Genomic DNA, 20,346 nt, shown 5'->3' on the forward strand with positions numbered 1-20,346 from the left:
AAACATTTTCAGTAAAATTTGTATTAAAGTGTTAATTATGAATGTATGCTGGGATGTAATTTCCAAAATTGGTCATTCATGGTCCAGTCATATTAATGTGACCAGTGCCTATGTTAGATGTCAACACAAAATAGCCAGTGACAGATGGCAGGTGGTGGCCCTAGCTGTGGAGGGTATATAAAATTTGTTGGAAGGGGGCGGGGAGGGGGAGCGATCGATCTGGCATCCAAATGGGCATGATCATTGGCTTTCAGACCAAGGATGGAAGTGTTCGATATGACGAGGTTTGTGAACTGTTTTCATGCTGCCATGGTTAAAATACACCTTGCATGGCAAAATTGCATTATCCAAAATCAAAGCCAAGATGTGACAGGAGTAAATGACGACTGTGGAGAAGCGTACAGGTGAACAGGCCTGCAGCTGTTGAGCAACTGACCACACAGGTGAACCAATGGGCTACCAGCAGTGTGTCCTCAATGACCATTCAGCAAACAATGATGGATATGGACCTCCCCAGCAAGCACCTAGTTCATACACACTTGCTGTGACAAAGGCCGGAATTTGCACACTAGTACTGCAACTCGACATCCAATCGAGTGATGACAGGTAGCCTTTTTTGGATGAATTATGTTCTATGCTCCATCGGACAGATGGCCATTGGTTTGTATGTGTGAAACGTCTGAAAGTAAATACCCTGCAACAAATGTTGGAAGGATCTAGGCCGGAGGGCGCTCCTGGGTGATCTCATCATTTTGGAAGGCACAACGGATCAACTCAAGTACACATCTATCCTTGGGGGGGCCACGTCCACCCTCAAATGCAGTTTCTTGTTCCTCAGCATAATGGCATCTACCAACAGTACAAAGCAACAGCTACACAGCTTGCAGTGTATGTGCACGGTTCAGGTGCAGTGTATGTTGGTTGCAATGTATGTGTGTGGCTCAGAGAGCACCAGAATGAGTTTAACATACTCCTCTGGCCACCAAACTCCCCAGACTTATACCTAATCGAGAATATATGGGACCACCTCAATCAGCCTGTTGGTGCAGTGGATTCTCAACCAAGAAACTTAGTGCAGCTGATAAAGGCACTGGAGCTGGCATGGCACCACATCCATGTCGGTACCTTCCAGAACATTACTGAATCTCTTGCTGCACATCATGCTGTGGTCTGCGCTGCAAAATGTAGTTATTCAGTCTTCGGGCAGGTCATTAATGTGACTGGACATCAGTGTATAGATATTTGTGATCTTGGCTAGTAAAGTGTTCCCAAAAGAAGAGTATAGCATTGATAATGATATATAACCACTTACACAACAAACAGTCAGGTAATAGTGTACCATTTTTCACATAACTAGCTTTCACTTCTTTTCTGAACCTTGAGAAACATAAAATTAACTGATTTGTAAGTAAAATGAACACATTATAAAATTTCTTGGAGTTGATGGGTCTAAATGAAGCAAATTGGCCACAAAATGCACGGAATATTTTAGTTTGAACCAAGTGTTGTAACTTTGGTCTAGGCACTACTACACAAAATATGAATGCAAAACATTGATATAATTAGCATCTTTCTATGTTTTGACTTGTAAGTAATAGTCACTGAAAAATGTTAATTGAATAACAGAGAGTGAAGGTGACCACTCACCATACAGTTCAGATGTTGAGAGGCACGTTAACAAAACTGAAGCTATTGACAAGTTTCCAGACAGTGCCTTTCCTCAGACATAACAAACAAACAAACAAACACACACACACACACACACACACACACACACACACACACACACACACACACACACACACACACACACACACCTTTACAGCTACAGTGAACACACAAGGCATGTGGATATAATTACATAGGCTTGTGGAGTTTTTCAGATTTAAATGTAGTCCTTGTCGGATTGCTACCTCTAGGATATTTTTGTTTGATGACTGCAAACAGAATACAGAAAGAACTTTTTCCAAAGATTGTACACGTGTTAATGTGGTGAAATATGACAGATTTATTTATCCATTGATGATTGATCTAAATCATATAGCACTTGTGCCAGAGACAGATGAATGAGGCTACAGTTTTTATGTAACTGATACAAGACAATATATCTTGTGTGTTACCAAAGTAAATGAAAAAATACTATGCACTTGTAAATGTTTAAATAATTTCCATCAAAAGCTTGTTCTTCGCTCACTTATTTGTAGTAACTTGATTATGTGGCAAATAGGTTCTTTATTATGGCATACAACTGAGAAATGTTAGTTGAAGAATTAAATTTAGCAGAACTACTGTGAATCAGCTAATACATGAAATAGAAATTTGAAACCTGTTTTGATAACAGTTTTAAATTAAAACATTAGATGATGCTTTTTAATGTGTGTAAAAGATGTGTTTTGTTTGTTCCAGGACAGGAAAACAGCATTATACTGGGCTGTTGAGAAAGGCAATGTAGCAATGGTGAAACTTTTACTGACAGCTAATCCTGATTTGGAAACTTCAACAAAGGTACAGCATTAATTTTTGTGTTGCATCTGGAGAAAGAATTTACTACACCAAAATTTGTGGAGAATGCATCACATGAAAGTCCACCCAAATGACGTCAGTCAGTGTTCTAATATAAGTGATTGACACGGCAGAAAAACGATAAACATGTAGACCCATTTTGACATTGGGAAAATCAGTGTTAACTGAAGCTCGCTTTGTGAAGGTTATTAAATGATTTGGAAATGGGAAAGCCAATGCTGCTGTGACTTATTGACGTAAAAGGGCACAATATCATCATACAAATGTGTTCAAATGAGGCAGTGTGAGCAAAATCCGAGAAAGGTGTACGCTAAACATTGACATGTTTGCTGACATGAGGTGTATTGCTATGATAGTGATGCATACGTAGAATCAATGGGTAGAAGAGAATTGTTTACTACAGTTAGGGGTACTGTATTGTGCAATGTGATCACAATGTTAGAATGACTGTTATCTTGCCTGGACAGTTGTAACAAACTGTGGCCATTTGTAAGTTGGTTCATCACTGCAGCTTGTATTGACTGTCTGCTACTGTGTGGACATTGCCATGCTTACTGTTGTATATGCTTCTCTTAATCAGAAACCAAATATACTTTAGACAGTAATGGCTATATACATGCCATCACTAGTATGCTGAGCAGGGATGCCCGCAGGTTTTCACCTAAGTAGGGGCGTAACATTTTTCTCATACATGTGATTTAGAAATTTTGAGGACATTATTAGCTGCACATCATTTTCTCCTATTGGTTTTTACAGTGCTACATTAGTATCTGATCAGTATTATAAACATAAAACGAGCTCGCAGTAAATCCTGTTCTCCACTTCCAGATCTTATGTTTCCCCACAGCTGTTGTTGAGCAGTCACACCTTTTTATTTAAAACAAAAATACATCCAAACCTAGTAACCATTACCAAAGCTACAGAACAAATAAGGGTACGGCAACCAACGTATTGGGCATCACTAGTTCAGCAGTGAGGTTCAGTAAGATAGCACAAGTCAGTGGTAGCTGTAATGTTGGCATTCACTGATAAAGTGAACGCAGTAGGATTTAAATTAACAATGCAGAAAAAAAAGCAGGTCATTTCATTTAACTATGTATAGTTGTCAGATTTACTTTCATTGCAGTGAGCAATTTGTTGAATGCACCTAATAGCAATGTTCTACAATTACATTATGTAGTTACTTATTTCAATATTGATGTTGACTCAGTTTGGAGTGTGCTCCAAGAGGGCATGTGGTGCTTCAGACAAGATACAGAAGCTGTAGGTGCTACAAAATGTAGCCTTGGGGCAAGCGTTTCATGGTCCGCATTTCAGCAGGGTCACTGAGTTGCACTCCGAAGCAGGCATCCCACACCTACTCCAGTCATACCAGACACTGGCAACCAATTTCTACCTTCGTTACCATTCGTCTTGAAACTGGCACATGTGGGACCTCGGAATGTATGACAGAAATGAAGTCTGGTTGCACTGGCAGGCCTTGTGGCTGCTGAGAGCTTGAGATCACTCATTTCCAAGTCATTATCATTTCAATCTATCATATCCAACCATCATTATCTCTCTAACTATCGGTGACTAGCCAACTACCATCTCTACCCTCATGTCATATCAATCGATGCCTGGATTGAATGCCATATTCTGGTGTGCAGTATTCTTTTTGACAGATGCTCTAGTGTGCAGCATATTGGTTTTAAATGAATTTGCTGTATTTCACACATTTTGATTTTAACTAATAAGGGGTCTAATTTGAGTTAATGGGGGAGAGGTTGGATATTCTGCATGTGCTCTTGGAAAGGTGTGTTTTGAGACAGAGCGCTGTGTCAGTACGTGTCTCAGTGTCGATGTCAAGAGACAAGTCCAGTTAATATGTGTTCAGACCAAATAATTTTTAGGTGTTGTGAGTCATAATTGATTTTATGTTTCCTGCATTTTACAATTTTGTCTATCAGTCTGTTGAAAAGTGTGAAAACAATACTTTACACTCCGTTCTATACAGTTATAGCGCACAAAAAAGTCCATGATCCACAATAAATTCATTAGAGCAAATGTCAGTCACAATAGTTTGCAAATTTTGATTGTAATGATGATGCAAATGTTCTATTATTCTGAATATATTAAGTTTAGTTTGAAATACTGTTACGTCTTTGTTACCAATTTGGTAATATTAAGAGCAAAACAGAAGATGGGATTAAGGAAATATGTGCAAAAAGCCTCACATACGTGCATTACTTAAACAAAAACAGAATTCGTCTTGACACCTTCCTTCATCTAACTATGTACCATTTTTTTTAATAAAGAAGACTTGCAGTGATTTTATTTTGTCTGAATGAATGGACACCACACACAAAATATTGAGACGATTATCTGCCATTGGTCATTTTAGCCACGTTCTTACATGTCTGAGATGGCTACAGACATGATGTACAGGGTGCGGCAGTGTTCATAGTAGGATATTAAAAACACACCATCTGGCAGTAACTGTAATTTATTTATTACCTCTTATGTCAATTAATAGTTAAAGGTATGCTGTTTACTAATGTGTAAGTCATTGTTAATTGCATGGATTACTTTTTGGATATGACTCCTGTCAAATGATAGCCCCTCTGCACAACACATTCATCTAGGCGGCGTTGGAAGCTTTCCATAACTCGGCGTTACGTATTCCCTGGGACATTGCTGACGGCAGTTCTGATGCGATCCTTCAACTCAGGAATGATGTCACAACATGTTCGTAACACTTTTTGCTTCAGGTAGTCCCAAAGGAAAAAGTCTGCACATGGAAGGTCAGGTGAGCGAGGCGGCCAGGAAATATCACCAAAACGGGAAATTAATCTAGCAGGAAATGTCTGTTGCAAGAAATCCATGCAAATTCTGGCTGTATGCAAGGTTGCTCCATCTTGTTGAAACCATAATTGTTCCACGTCCACCATACCTAATTGGGGAAGAACAAAGTCTTGCAGCATCCGTAGGTAGCGTTCACTGGTGACAGTTACAGCCACATTGCTGTCATCCTCAAAGAAGTAAGGTCCAATAATCCCAAAGGAAGCAACTCCATGCCACACTGTGACATGAGAACTGTGCAAGGGCTTGATGTGCAGTTCATGCGGGCTTACATCACTCCAGTAACACATATTCTGTTTATTTACTGAACCACATAACTCGAAATGAGCTTCATCTGACATCAGGATGGCATGCAACATTTGTGGATTTTGGCAAAGGAGATCACACGTGGTTAAGCAGATTGTTTGACGTGAAACCCAATTGCAAGGCCTAATTTAGTGAACAATCTGCAGCTTATATGTGTGAAAATGGAGATCTACATGCAATATTCTCCTGAATGATCGATCAGACATATGCACAGTTTGCGCATGACGACGAGCAGATCTTTTTGGCCTATGAAATAGTGCAGCACTAACATTTTCCACAGCTTCTGGTGTCCACATAGTTCTTTCACTTCTTCCCAGTTTGCCATTGCAAACAGAGCCTGTTGCTGGAAGTGCACGTACCTACCTCACGATGGTCCATCCATCTGGAACTTTCCCATGATGACCCAAGTTGAAATGTTGCTGAAATAGGCACTGGGTAGCAATAACAGAGTCGTTATTCTTGAAATAACTTTCAACAGTAAAGGCACAGTGTTGTGCACTCCACCGCTCCGTATCACTGTCACACTCGAAATGGTAGCTCTTTAGTACACGAATGCAGCACAAGCTGGCGAGCATTCCTGCAGTACATCATTGTACTACGCAAGTCAGATTACAATATGAACACTGCCGCACCCTGTATATCAGTTCATAGTCTTCCGTTACTCGACTGAAATCAGTCTTTCAAAAAAGTTAAAAAATTGTTACAACAAATAAGAACAAATTTTTATAAATAATGATGTTTATGGCACTGTTTAAACAGACTTTAGAAATTGTGTCAAAGTGTTTCTCATTAAGTAACTACAATGAAAACAAAATATAAATATAGTAATTAGGCACCTGAACAGTTTTCCATGGAGCAGGTGGTTTTTGGCAAGCTAGGGGCTGTCTTTGGGGCTGAAACTAAAGTGGGCAAGGCTTGATTCAGCAATATATCTTTCAGTTGCAGTCACATTTCCAAATACTGACTGATGTGTGTGCTTCTTCAGTGAAATTATCTAGAAGATTGCAATAGAATATGTTGATATTTTCTATTATTCTTTCCATATCAAGGTCACTTTGAGATTTCATTGTCTTAGTAAAACCAAATTGGAATTCCATCCAGACCTGGTGGCTTATTTCTTTTTAACTATTTCAGTTGTTTCTGTATGCCAGGGATACCTGTTACCATGTATTCCATTTTGGTTACAAGCCACTGTGAGATAGACTCAAATATCATTTTGCTTTTTGTTGTGGTATCTTGTAAATTTGTGCCAGTAGTTATGCTGGTGGTATGACCTGCAAAAAGAATAATTTTGCTTTCAGTGTAAAGAGGTCATTTATATATACCAGGAACAAAAAAGCTCTTAATATGCTACCCTATGGTACACTGTGACTTATTTGTTGACATCCTGACAAACATATAAATATATAAATTAATCTGAATCTATTTAAAAATGATTACATGTTCTCTTTCAGGATGGTGATACAGCATTGCTGAGGGCAGTTCGAATAAGAAATGCAGAAATTACACAGTTACTATTGGACAAGAAAGCGAAAGTTTCTGCTGCTGATAAAAAAGGAGACACCGCACTTCATATTGCTATGCGTGCACGTTCAAAGGTGAACTTTTATAGGATTTTATGTTTGAAGAGTTTTCTTGTGAGTATAAGCAATGAACAGAACTGGCCAAATTTCACCTTTAAATGTAATAATGATTTTGTCGTAGGGCATAGTGGAAATTCTGCTGCGTAATCCAAAGAACAGCCAACTCCTATACTGCCCAAATAAAGCAGGTGAAACACCATACAATATTGATATGAATCATCAAAAAACAATCCTAGGACAGATATTTGGAGCTCGTAAGTATTGTTAACTGTAAATTATATTTCTACACTAATGTATTCTCATATTGTGGAATTTGATTTGTGTGATTTACTACACTTAAGTATTCTAGAAAGCTGTCACAGCCTTATTTTTCGTAATTCTTAAATTTATAGGATCATAGCCAAGAAATTAGATTTTGTAAAAAGACAAAAATTAACTAATCATTTGTAGCCAGAACATTGGAATGATCCTTTTAGTTTCTTATGTGTTTGTTGTAAATGTGCAATTAGTATAATTTTAACTCTTGGAGTATAATTTTAACTCATCATGTGATTGCCTTCATTACGCATCATTCGAAACTGAAATATTGTATGAAGTAGAAGAAAAGAGCAGAAGGGGAGGGGAATCCAGTCAGTCATTGAAGTTTCATTGCATAAAATTGACGGTAGAGTTTGTTTTCGTTGGCCTTGAAAATTTTACAAAACAGATTTATGAGAGAATCTACTCAGAATTTTTCGTACTGTTATGGTTTCCAATAAAAAATTGACACTTACTGACTATCTTTGTTAGTGTATGTATCTTTTGACTGCATATTCAAAGTTGAAGTAACTGTGGGAGACAGGGTCGATTCTAGAAGTCGGTCAAGGGTGGGGACTAATGGGGGGAGGGGGGGGGGAGGGAATGGAATATGGCTTAACAAAAGGAGAGTTGGGGTCCTCTACTGACAAACTGGTAAAATTTGGTGTTGCTTAAAGTAGTTTTTGGTAACTGTTTTGGAGATCAGGGTAAAAAATGTGATTGAATCTGTCGGAGTAATATATTTGCTGATATCTGAAGTCATTTTATCCAGTGTAATATGATACTCCATGGAGGGGGGGGGGGGGGGTCGGGGGGAGGCTAGAGCCCCCATAGTCCTTCCCTTGCCACCCCTGGTGGGAGACACAGGTTCTGTAACCTTTGTTGTCAGGTGCCCTCAGTGTTTGGTAAGGAAGTTCTGCTCTTAAACCAAGTATCACTCAATTCAAGATTTTAAAGCAGGTATGGTACCCCTTACTCAGTGGGATGTAGTGTCCTGAGAGTGAATTTTATACCATATTTTCAATCTTATGTACCATGGTAATGTCTTGGACGTATAATTCTGAGAGCCACATGCTTTTCAGAATAAATTAGATGAATCACTCTAATTGTATCTAGTGTTTGTAATACCTTCCTCAAGTTTCCCTGTTTTTACCACTGCCAATGGTCATCAGAATAAACTTACCAAGGAAAAATAACAAAAACTAAAGATGAGTTGTAAACTGGCAGAAGCAGAAACAGAAACATCAGCACCAAAGCCATTTCTAAAATGGAAAGGATTGGTAGGACAAAGAAAAAGTGCTGTTGTATACAGTTTACTGTGGTACAGTGACAGTTCCATGATGAGTACTACGCAGTGTCAGAATTTGTAGTGTCGTTAGTTAATTCATGATAACTGTTGTTGTTGTTCTTGTTATTGTTGTTGTTGAGTATAGTTTCAAGTGAGAGATTCTATAATCATTTTCCAAACACATACAGCTGTTCACAGATCCAATTAAAATATCAGCAAAGGAAGAAAAGGGTTATCGTATCAATTCAAGAATTACTGGATGTTTTCTACTAGACAATGTATTTGTTTTGGTAAATGTTCCTAACATCCCTATACAAGAAATAGCACTTAGATTCAGGATATCTGTATTCTTCTGTAAATGTTTATGATGTATTGGATGTGTGTAATTTTATTCCATCAAAAATGTGCAGTGTTTACAAGATTCAGATGCTTGCTACTGCACCCCTTCTTCATTTATTCATACTGAAGTCATCTTTGTGTACAGAAATTGTTAATATGTGGTTGTGTTTGGTGACTATGACACCTTTATTAATTTTGCCACCTGGATGAAGTTAAGCCACTAAATTCACATTGGGGAGAAACGGGTTTCAGATTCCTTGTTTGACCATCCTGACTGGTTTTCTGTGAATTCATTATGATGAATATAGAGATGGTTTCTTTGGAAAGGATATAGCTGATTTTTTTCTTTATTCTTGTCATCCTCAACATTGACATGACTTTAAACCTAATTCTTTCTTGACTCTTTCTTTAGCTGCAAGGTATGATGGATATTGTCTAAGGATAATGGTATAGAAAGGGTGAAACTAATAACAGCAAACTGATGGACTGGTTATGTCATTCATCAGTAAAATGAAAGCTATTGTACTTTGAAACAAAACATTCCTGTATTTGTTTATTATCCACACATTTTTTATGTTTTAATTGGAGTCAAGAGTTTGTCTACCACAGAAGTAAATGTTGAAAGATGTTTATGCCTTTTAAGATTCAGTTTAAAAACATAATTGTTTTGCAGGCCGCTTGAACACTAATGAGGACAATGAAAACATGCTAGGCTACGACTTATATAGCAGTGCCCTGGCTGATATACTGAGTGAACCTTCACTTTCAATGCCAATAACTGTTGGTCTTTATGCTAAATGGGGAAGTGGAAAATCCTTCCTCCTCAACAAGCTCAGAGGTATGTAATATTATGAGAAATCATATGGAAATATTCAGAAATTGTTAACTGGTTTGCAGTTGCATGAAATACTACCACTTTGAAAGTACAAATGAAATCAGAGGTCACATAAGAGCAAAATCTGGTGCACCATCTAAATAAATGCAGTTGCTAACACCTTAAAGTAAGTGCAAAATACACCACTAAAACCAAACACAGCAACTATGTGTCGCTCCCACAGCAGTCATTGCAATTCGTTCATTGGTGTAGTCTTTGATTCCTTCCCCATAACTGCAAGTGGAAGTCTGTAGATTTGATGTTATTTCTCTAGTTTAAGACCCAACAATTCTGGGTCATAACATCCATCAGTACAGTATTATATCTTTTATAACCTTGCCAGCTGCTATTCTGTATTCAGACACTTTGTGATGTCTCTGGTTTCCAGTGCGCCAAGCTAGAAACTAGTGTGGCCCCTAGCTGTGTGAGATTTCAATAACCAACACAAAAACCCATTTCTGTACACAGCATGAATGATTTTGATGTAACTTTTGCTTTATCTCCATCGTCACTCTAACGTATGGGCTGTATCGAATATGCTGATGCCTTGTGTAGTTTCTGATTTCCAGTGGATTAAGATCACAACCAATGACTTCTAGTTGTTCTTAGGCTGTAATTGAGGACCACATACCAGACATGCATAGCACAATTAAACACATAAGAGGTGTAAGCCTCATTCTATCAAATTAAACTCTCATTCTATCAATTTAAACTCTCTTCTTTTAGTCAGTGTTACTTCATTTTGACTTTATGTAGAAACTACACAGAGATAGTTCCCAGTATCTGATGATAAATGGTTTTAGCTTTAAATTATGATGACTACAGCACTGCAAGAATGAATTTTTATGTCATATGTCAGTTGCTTTGTGCAGAACTTACGTAACAAATACATAAAAGCTTAAACCAACACAAATTAAGTTTTTGAAGCTCTCAGTGCTTCTTAACTGAGTTTAAGTTTGTAACCTGGTACAGTGCTATTTATGTAGTCCTTGTGTTATTCCACCACATTTGCAAACAAAGCTGATTGATTGTCCTTTATTTTTATTATTACTACCTTATGTTTAAAAATTAAGAAACTAAACTTTTCACCCTGAAAGATTTTTTCCCATTTTGCATAATAGAAATGACTGGAACTGGGTTGAATGGTGCTGTAACTTGTTTTTTATCCCTTGATATTGTAGTTGAAAATTTGGTTTTCCAGTGGCTCAGTTAGAATTCACGTGATACCAGTTGAGGAAAGGAAAAAAAAAAAAAAAAAGTTATCCTACGTCCCAAAAAATGCTCAGGATATCAATATCGTTAGGTGATAAAGTAAAAAATTTTGATTGTTGTGTATTTGTCATTATCAACAATTTTTTTGGGTCCCTTATCAATTTCATTCTTATTATCATTGTGACTGTTGCATTTCACTGTAATCTGTTTCCTTTCCTGTTTACCTTCCATATCTGTCACTTACAATTTATTTTTGTTACTGTTATTTCCCTACAGAGGAAATGAAGAATTTTGCCCGGCAGTGGATTGATCCTGTATTCCAGTTTTCCTCTTTATTGTTGGCTGTTGTTGTGCACATTTTGCTGATGACTGGTGTTGTGGTTGGGTTGGTTTCTGGCCAATGGGTGGCTGGTGTCAGTACAGCTGCAGCCCTTCTTATCCTAATTTACACATTCCTTGTTGTTATATGGTATGGAAGCCAGAGGTAAGTGTGCGTCCTACATTTTATGATCCACAGAATGATTAAGTAAAGTGAAATATTTATTCAGATGTACTGTTACTGTGGATTGTATTACATGTTGTTTCCATGTAAAGCCATAGTCATTCAAATATTTGTGCAATTACTGTCATTGTTTTGAAGCCCAATACAATAATTCTCAGATTCTTTCGTCTATCAATTTTCATTTCTCCTTTTTCTAGATATGACTGGTACTGGCCATACAACTTTAATGTGTCACTGACACGGAAGCTCAATACTTTGAAATTAATCTTGCAAGTCATGTTTTGTCATCCTCCTGGTTCACACTGGAATGATGGAATAACTGCACAACCTATTAGGTGAGTGTACCTGTAAATGTAGAAAAACATTGCTTGTCTAGCATAAGTGATATTACAGTCTGTGATGTGGCAATAACAACAGATTGAAAAACAGCCTGTATCTTGGTTTTTTTTGTGAGGTAAGAGTAGAAAACTAAAATGAATAAATGAAAGAAAGGGAGGACTAGGAGTAGTCACGTGAAGCCTAGGAGTGCAAAAAAAGGAGTGCAAAAAAAGGTTAGGATGACCTCTATGTCCCTTGGCTGCCTGTAACTCATTTGCCTTTATTTCCAACTCTGAGAGTTTGCATTTATTATGAAATGTCTGTGTTGCTGTTTGGATGTCCTTCCAATATCCAAAAAGAAATACTTCATGACTTATCACCTCAGTTTGGAAGAGTCATCATCATAGTCATGTCAGTTCTGTTTTATAACAATAGAACAGTTTCCAATTCACAATTTACTTGAGACATTGCTGCTGGCTACTCACTGACCTTTGTCTGTCTACTTCATTTTTTTTTTTTTTTTTTCGTATTTGCTTTCAGATTCTATTTCACAGATCAGACCAGAGTTAGCAGTACAACTGGAGGTGAGAATTCTGTGGTGCAAATGCTTGGTTCTTTGTATGACTCAATAGAGAGGGATTATGGGGCATTTGCAACTCGTTTGTATAGGGCTTTCCGACCTAAAGCAGGTAGGTGGCATAGAACTAATTGTCATGTAGACTATGAAAACAATAATTTTCATTTGACTTTGTGTTTCTGTAGTTATTTCTGTTGCTTCGTGTTTCCGTGACAGAACTGATTTTATTTCAGTGAAGTCAACCTCAGCATGGCGTTGGCGGAAATTGTGCTGTTTGCCTTATGTGGTTATATTTGAATTTGCATTCCTTACTGTATTGGGAGAAGTCTCCATGCTGGCATTGTATCTTGTTGATGTTCTAGATAATGGGTAAGTTAAATAAGTTAGATGCCCATTGCTTTGTAGCATTATTATAACTGATGTATTAAATTTCAAGGAAGCATACATACTACTTAGCATGCTCAGGGATATTTGCAAATTACTTATGTAGAAGATATGCTTTTGCTAAGTTACTTATTTAGCAGTAGTATACATTAGCAGTGTATTTGCTACATTATCATTTTATGTATTTTCTTTTTGAAGTTTGTAAATGTACAACTGAAAGCATTTTGTCATTTTGTGATAGGAAAAAGGACACTTTTGAAGGCACCATGGTAGTTGCACTAATGATAGCTTTGGGTGTTCTACTCGCTTCTATAGTAGTGGCGAATTTATATACCTGGAGTCAGATGCTGCAGGCACTTCTATTTTCCCAGCGAAGGCACCTGCAGAGGACAATAGCTCGCCTTGATACTTTGAAATCTGAGGGATTCCTTCAGGCTCTTCGTTCTGAAGTCAACCTCATGACTGAAATGGTAAGCTTGTGGAAGATCTATTGGATCTTAAAGTGTGCCAAATTGTATGTACGTGAATATCTATAAACACAGATAATTGACAGTTTAGATGTTCTTTGTCTCTCTATTGTAGCTAATGTGCGAATAATACACAAATAAAAGTTGCTAATTATCCCAGTGTTCCATTTGTGGGCATTATCAACAGCAACTCTGCAACACCTGTAAGTGATGTCAAAGACTCATAAGATAGAATAATGATTTATATGTGTAAAATTACACAGTCCAGTCACATTAATGTTACCACTGCATGCGTATGACATCAGTATGTAGTACCCACATGCAGATGACAGGTGGCAACACTAGCAATGGAGGATATACAGCGTGTTGGGGGGGAATACGGGAAACGGTGCACTTGTTGTCCTAATGTGAAGTGGAAGGATTTACCTCACTGCCAAAAGACATGAGCATTGGCTTTTGGGCCAAAGGTGGAAAGATTTCTGGAAGGCTAAGTTTGTTAACTGTTTGCGTGTCTCCATGGTTAAAGTATACCATGCATGACAAAATGGCTCTATCCAAAACCAGTGCCAAAGCAGCTGTGTGCACCATGGGCAATAGATGATGGGGATGAACAGTGGCTGCAGAGATGTATACGGACAAATAGATGTACAACTGTTGAGTAACTGGCCACCCAGATCAGCCAAGGGGCTACAAACAGTGTCTCCTCAATGACTGTTCAGTGAACATCGCTGCTTATGGGTCTTTGCAGCACGTGCCTGGTTCATGCACTCAAGTTGACTGCTGCTACAGTCACAGGTTCGAATTCTGCCTGGGCATGGATGTGTGTGATGTCCTTAGGTTAGTTAGGTTCAAGGAGTTCTAAGTCTGGAATTTGCATGCCAGTACCACAAGTGAACATTGAATGAGTGGCAACAGGTGGCCTTTTCAGATGAACTGCATATTATGCTTCATTGGGGAGATGGTGATTGGCAGGTAATGCATGGAACATTTGACTGAAAACACCCTGCAACTGTTGTTGGAAGGGTCCAGGCTGGAGGAGGGAATGTTAAGGTCTGGGGAATGCTTGGTAATCTCATCATTCTGGACGACACAGTGGATCAGCACAAGTATGTGCCTGTTATTGGGACTATGTCCATCCCTACATGCAATTTGTTATTTCCTCAGCACAATAACGCCTACCAGTAGGGCAATGCAACATGTCACACAGCTTGCAGTGTATGTGTTGGCTCAAAGAGCACCAGGATGACTTTGCCTTATTCCCCTGGGCACCAGACTTCCTGGATTTAAACCTAGTCAACAATCTGTGGGACCACCTCGATTGGACTGCTAGCGCCATGGGTCCTCAGACGAGAAATCTGAGGACGAGAAATCTTGCGCAGTTGGCCATGGTGCTGGAGTCTGCATGGCTTCACATCCCTGCCGTTACATTTCAGAGCCTCATTGACTCGTCTCACAGCAGTCTGCACTGTGAATGGCCATTAATCAGTCTTTTTAACAGATGGTCACTTCAATATGACTTGACAGTGTATTTTATAATATACTTAAAGTACTACCTGTTTTCTAATGTTTTTATTGTTTGTATCGTTCTTTCCTTGTGCAAAATAATTGTACAGCTTCCTGTACTTTTACTACCACAAATACGTAGGACAATTTATAGTGCTAGTGTTTTTTACAAATGTTTCAACAGGACTAACTAGCAGGTAGTAAATCAGACATGATCCATCCATCATAGATGATTGATTGTGTCAGTCTATCTTAGCAGAGGTATTGTGGCTGACACTGAAAAGGCTGTAAACCTGTGGCTGCAGTGATGTACATGTGTGTATGTTTATGTATGCATGGGTGTGGGAAGGAGGGGGGATGGGGTGTAATGGTCACCCTCCCTTCTCCTAACCCCCACACCCACCCCATTTGTCCCAGTCTTGGAGTTTTGGTTATTGTAAGAAATGCAATACAAGTTCTTATAAAATGTTGTAATAAAAAGTTTAGAGTTTAATGGAAAGAAGCAAAATCCCTTATACATCAGGAGACTTCAGTAATTGACAGAAAGGAGGTGGAGAGAAATACTGCCAGAAACTAATGAAAAGGATGAAGGTCATGTAGGTAGTTAGGGAGTATCTTGGGAAGTCACCCAATAGAATGAATCAAGGCAGATGCAGTATAACAAGGTGAGCAAGAAGCCAGGTTAAGATGTTTTTTGAAATTTCCAGGATGTGATACTAGAGAAACTACATTTAAAAAGTTTTGTTTCAAGCCAGTAAAAGTTAGCATACTGATTTCTAATGAGTGAATTGCTAGATAATTAAAATTCCATTTCTTGACAAACTTTTATATGAAAATGTTTATGCTCTCTCTCTATCCAGGTCAAATGCTTAGACAGCTTTACTAGTCAACAAACACGACTTGTTATTATAGTTGATGGACTTGACAGCTGTGAACAAGACAAAGTGCTACTTGTCTTAGATGCAGTGCATATGTTGTTCTCAGACTCCATGTCTCCATTCATTGTTATCCTTGCCATTGATCCTCACGTCATTGCAAAGGTTTGTGCCAGTTTTAAATGTTTATTGTGAATTTATGTGATAAGTTGGCATTCATGCAGTAAACTAATATTGTATTTTTTCTGTCCATTCTCAATCAGATTGCTAGTCAGGTTAGTATTCAGTTGACTGCTGTTGTGGAAAAGTTGATGTTTGCATTTACTGCATTTGTGTATTGTTATGGTTCTTTTTGTTATCAGTTTTCAGCCACCCTTATAACTTCAGAATATGTTTGAGTGTTCCACATCATATGTTTCACCTTTGAGAGGAATTAATTTAAATATTATAGTGCTATTCAGATGCTTACTCCCAATGGCATAGAAGACTGACTGACTGACTGACTGCATGCACCAGTTTAGGTCTGTGGAATGATAAATATTTTTTCCTAACAGTCCACCAACAAATGCTATAAATGCAACCATTCATTTAATAGGACTCAATTCTGTGAAATTGGTTATAATTTTTATCTTGTAAAAAAACTTATTTTGTAGAAGAAAAAGTATTTCATGATAGTGGTTTCACTACACCCTTGCTGCCCACCCTCCACCCCCTTCTCTCCTAAATATAAAATATATAAAGGTCTATGGGACAAATTATGTGGGGAAACCCTTGTAACCAGTGAATGTTTTGTATGTCGCATTACAGGATATGTAAGAGGGGCTTTTTGCTGACTTTATAGTTTGGAAGGCTGTATTTCTTCTTCTGTGCTTGGGTGATGTCATTCGAATCATTTGTGTGCATATCTTCATAGTGTTCATCAGATAACTGCCTTGTTACATGCTCTGGTGCAAAGACAAGGTATATAACTTCATGTTCTGTGGGAAAACAATCTCTCTTTTCACTTATCAATTTGATTGCTCCATTATGTATATTCTTTCACTTCATCGTGGTATTAGAAAGTGAAGAAAATATCTCCTGGTGATATTCAAATAAATGAGAAAACTGTATATGTACATACTCTATACTGCATTCTCGTATTAAACAGAGAAACAGTGCAATCATTGTTTGTAGAATCACTGTATGTCATCATAGGAGTTCTGCCTTTATAGTGATTCTCTCAAAAGTCATTTTATCTATGATATATTGGGAATAGGAGTTGGTTATTTCTGTCATGAGTTGAATTTTTTAATACATTTTTTCCACTGAAAGTACATACAAAAGAACTCAGCCAGTATTATACTGTCATTTTTCTTTAATGTCGAACAAGAGAGAGACATCAGAATGAGAAGATTTTTGCTTGCGCTTATTAGGTGTTCTCAGTACCATACCTCTTTCTGAAGGCAAAACATTTACTTTATATGTTGTTCATTCATTTTTCATACTTTTCTTCAATTTTTTTGGTTTTTCGGTATCTCTTTGTAACCAATTTATTCTTTTCCTCACATTTTGCACTGCTTGTTTTATATAATTTGTTTCATGAAAATTAGTGCCTTATTGACTGTTTCTCTGTTTGTTTATTTAGTTATGGAACAAATTATACATGACTGAACTTTCATGATTGAGCTTCCATGATTGACTACAAGAGTTCCTTGTCATTTGCATCAGGTTTTTGGTAGACAGTCAAGATAAATTTGTCTCTTTGAAACGTTTGAGGGTAATTTGCTTGACGTGGTAGAATCCTGAGTAGGTGCAATGCATTTTTATTACCATTTGTGAAGCTGCTAAGAACTTTAGAAAATTGCAAGAAACAGTTAGTCCTTACATTATGACTAATAAAGATATTGTCCTTAAGATAAAGGTTTGCTGTGCACTTGACAAATCTGAATAAATAGAGGACTGTTAAGGTTTAATGTGCCACACTGTAGATAGAGGAGGTACAATGAAATCCAGATATCTTCTTCCACAGTGGAATGGGACAGTTGGAAATGAAAATGTACTTGGACCAACATATTGATATTATGCCATGTATTACCTGTATTCATAATAGTCATTTGAAGCTGTAATTGTGTCATCATACTCTTTCACAATTAAGTTTTATGGTTTTATGTAGTTTCTTTTATGTAATTGCTGAATGGCAAGAGAAAGGTTGGGTGGTTGTTTTATATGCAACTGTAAGGAGGAATGGTATGCCTCAGTGAAATAATAAAGTGATGAATAACAGGCTTTAATTCTACAGAGCATGGAATCACCATTTTCAGTTATATATGGCATGATTGTATTTTGGTTCCTTTATTCAAATTTTTATGTTAACCAAATGTCTGCCTAACTTGGAATGCATAGAGAGAATTTCTACAGGCAGTATCCTTGTTATTACTATTATTTAATGATTTTTGCTCCTTCTGTTTTGCGATATTCTCCTCAGAATCTCAATCTTTGTGTGTTAATATTTATTACACCACTGCAGTAATGATAAACATACTAAAGACAGTGGATAATTATTCTGACAAGTTTTGCTAATTGTTTCCTCTTTCATTTTTTGTTACTTGTGTCTTAGATTTTTTTCTGTTTGCTTGGAAGATCTGATATGTTTTGTTGAATGTTTATTAGCACCACTCATAATGCAACTTTATGTGTAATTTGTTTTATGAAGAATTGTGTGAATAGTGTTAGAGAATTGACTTGTTTCTTGTGCTTCAAGGAATTTGGTTGTGGTGTAAGCTTGCACTTCATTTGTAGAAAAGCTTTTAAATGTCAGTTACACCTAAAATGAATTTATCATGCAGGCTGTGGAAGTCAATAGTCGGCGCCTGTTCAGCGAATCAAACATTGGTGGCCATGACTATCTACGCAACATGGTTCATTTGCCATTTTATCTTCAGAATTCAGGGCTACGCAAAGTAAAGGTTGCTCAGGCAACAGCAGTGCACCACCACAAGAGTAATGCTACGTGGACTGAAAATGAGGAAAATGTTGCTTTGGCAGCCACAACAAGCGCAGTTTCATCAGTAAGTGTGTTGAGTAGTATGTGGCATGATAAATTTTACGAATTCTCTTTTTTTGTGTCCTCTGTTCCAGGTTAATAACCATTCCTTGCATAAGTGGAAATAATAGAACATCTACATCTAACAGTTTTGATGAAAAATTGTTCATTAATGTTGTTTAGTCTTGTCACATGCACTTCAATATGTGTGCTTTGAATCTGAATTGTGCAGCACCTTGATGAAAGAATCATAGGGAAAGAAAAGTGGGAATGAGAGAAAAAGGATGAGGCTACAATGTGGGGAGGGAGGAGGAAAGAAGAAAAATGTTGCTGAGGAGGGTAGGGCAAGGAACTATGACAGTATGATCTAAAGAGGTAGGTTGGAAGAATGTAAGAAAGAAAACAATAATAGTTCAGAATCTCTCTTAAAGTTGAACACACACTGTTTCAGTGGATGATCACAAAGAAAACCCTTCAGAGTTTCCATGACATACATGCTGTTGCAAATCCTTAGGATCAGAATTGTATAGCTTCTAGAGAATTCTCAATTGAGTCCTTTGAGATGAACTAATAGTCAGAAATGCATATTTAATTTTTTCTTGAAGTAGCTTGCACTTCTAGCAACAGTGTGAGCTCATTATGATTTTTAAAAGTTATGACTACCAGTCTCAATGCATGTGTTACAGTGACACACAAAATCTTGCTGCATCCTGTCAAAAATCTCTTTGTCCTTTGTGTACAATAAACCAGGCAATTCTACTTCAGTTTCTAATAATGTCTCACACAAAACAATTTGTGTAACTCCATAGGAAAAAACTGCTAGAACAAAGATCTGGTGATCGCACTAACCGTAGGACAGGATGTCTTCTGCCAGACCATCACTGTCACCAGCCAATTGAAAATATACCCTTTTATTGACACAAGGAGGTGCATTTTACACCAGTTGTCGCAGCATGCCGTGAACAAACACTTGATAACTTGCAGCATTCAAATAGGTGGCAGCAAATAAGGTCCCATTGAGTTATCTGGCACCACGTTGATAGAAAATAGTTTGTGGTAATCTGAGGTGAGTGTGCTGTCTGAATTTTTATCGCACCAACAGGTCTCTCGGAGCAGCTGAAAACATTACTACTACATTTGAGAGAGACCTCATCTGTAAGCAATACAAAATGTTGGAAATTCAGCAATGCAGCAGTTTGCTGAATAATCCATTGAAAGAAATGAATTCTGGGTCCAAAATTATTTGTGCCTATTTCTATCATATGTTCATGATAGGGGTGTAATTGCTGCTTTACCATTTTTCTATTCATTGTAACCTTCAAAGCCTGCATTTTTTGGACAAGTTGACCAGCACTTATATTGATGAATCTTCTCCCTTGTGATCTAACACCATCTCCCCAAATTGTGGTGTACAAGCAGACATCATCTAGAAGAC

The 20,346-nt window shown here is 37.6% G+C and overlaps 1 protein-coding gene across 10 annotated transcripts in view; it reads left to right on the top strand.

Annotated features, from left to right (window-relative positions):
• Positions 1-20,346, top strand: part of LOC124792094 (kinase D-interacting substrate of 220 kDa) — a 389,808-nt gene that overhangs the window by 321,921 nt on the left and 47,541 nt on the right. For 8 of the 10 annotated variants that reach the window (XM_047257915.1, XM_047257914.1, XM_047257916.1 and 5 more), the window contains exons 8-19: positions 2,407-2,505; positions 7,125-7,268; positions 7,375-7,507; positions 9,851-10,015; positions 11,540-11,747; positions 11,963-12,100; positions 12,624-12,772; positions 12,894-13,029; positions 13,286-13,514; positions 15,875-16,054; positions 16,153-16,164; positions 18,715-18,936. In XM_047257915.1, coding sequence (XP_047113871.1) covers positions 2,407-2,505; positions 7,125-7,268; positions 7,375-7,507; positions 9,851-10,015; positions 11,540-11,747; positions 11,963-12,100; positions 12,624-12,772; positions 12,894-13,029; positions 13,286-13,514; positions 15,875-16,054; positions 16,153-16,164; positions 18,715-18,936 — 1,815 coding nt within the window. The remainder of the gene's footprint in view (positions 1-2,406; positions 2,506-7,124; positions 7,269-7,374; positions 7,508-9,850; positions 10,016-11,539; positions 11,748-11,962; positions 12,101-12,623; positions 12,773-12,893; positions 13,030-13,285; positions 13,515-15,874; positions 16,055-16,152; positions 16,165-18,714; positions 18,937-20,346) is intronic. The other 2 variants (XM_047257913.1, XM_047257920.1) reach the window with 1 other exon arrangement.

This window comes from Schistocerca piceifrons, chromosome 1 (genome assembly GCF_021461385.2).
Source record: "Schistocerca piceifrons isolate TAMUIC-IGC-003096 chromosome 1, iqSchPice1.1, whole genome shotgun sequence".
NCBI lineage: Eukaryota > Metazoa > Arthropoda > Insecta > Orthoptera > Acrididae > Schistocerca > Schistocerca piceifrons.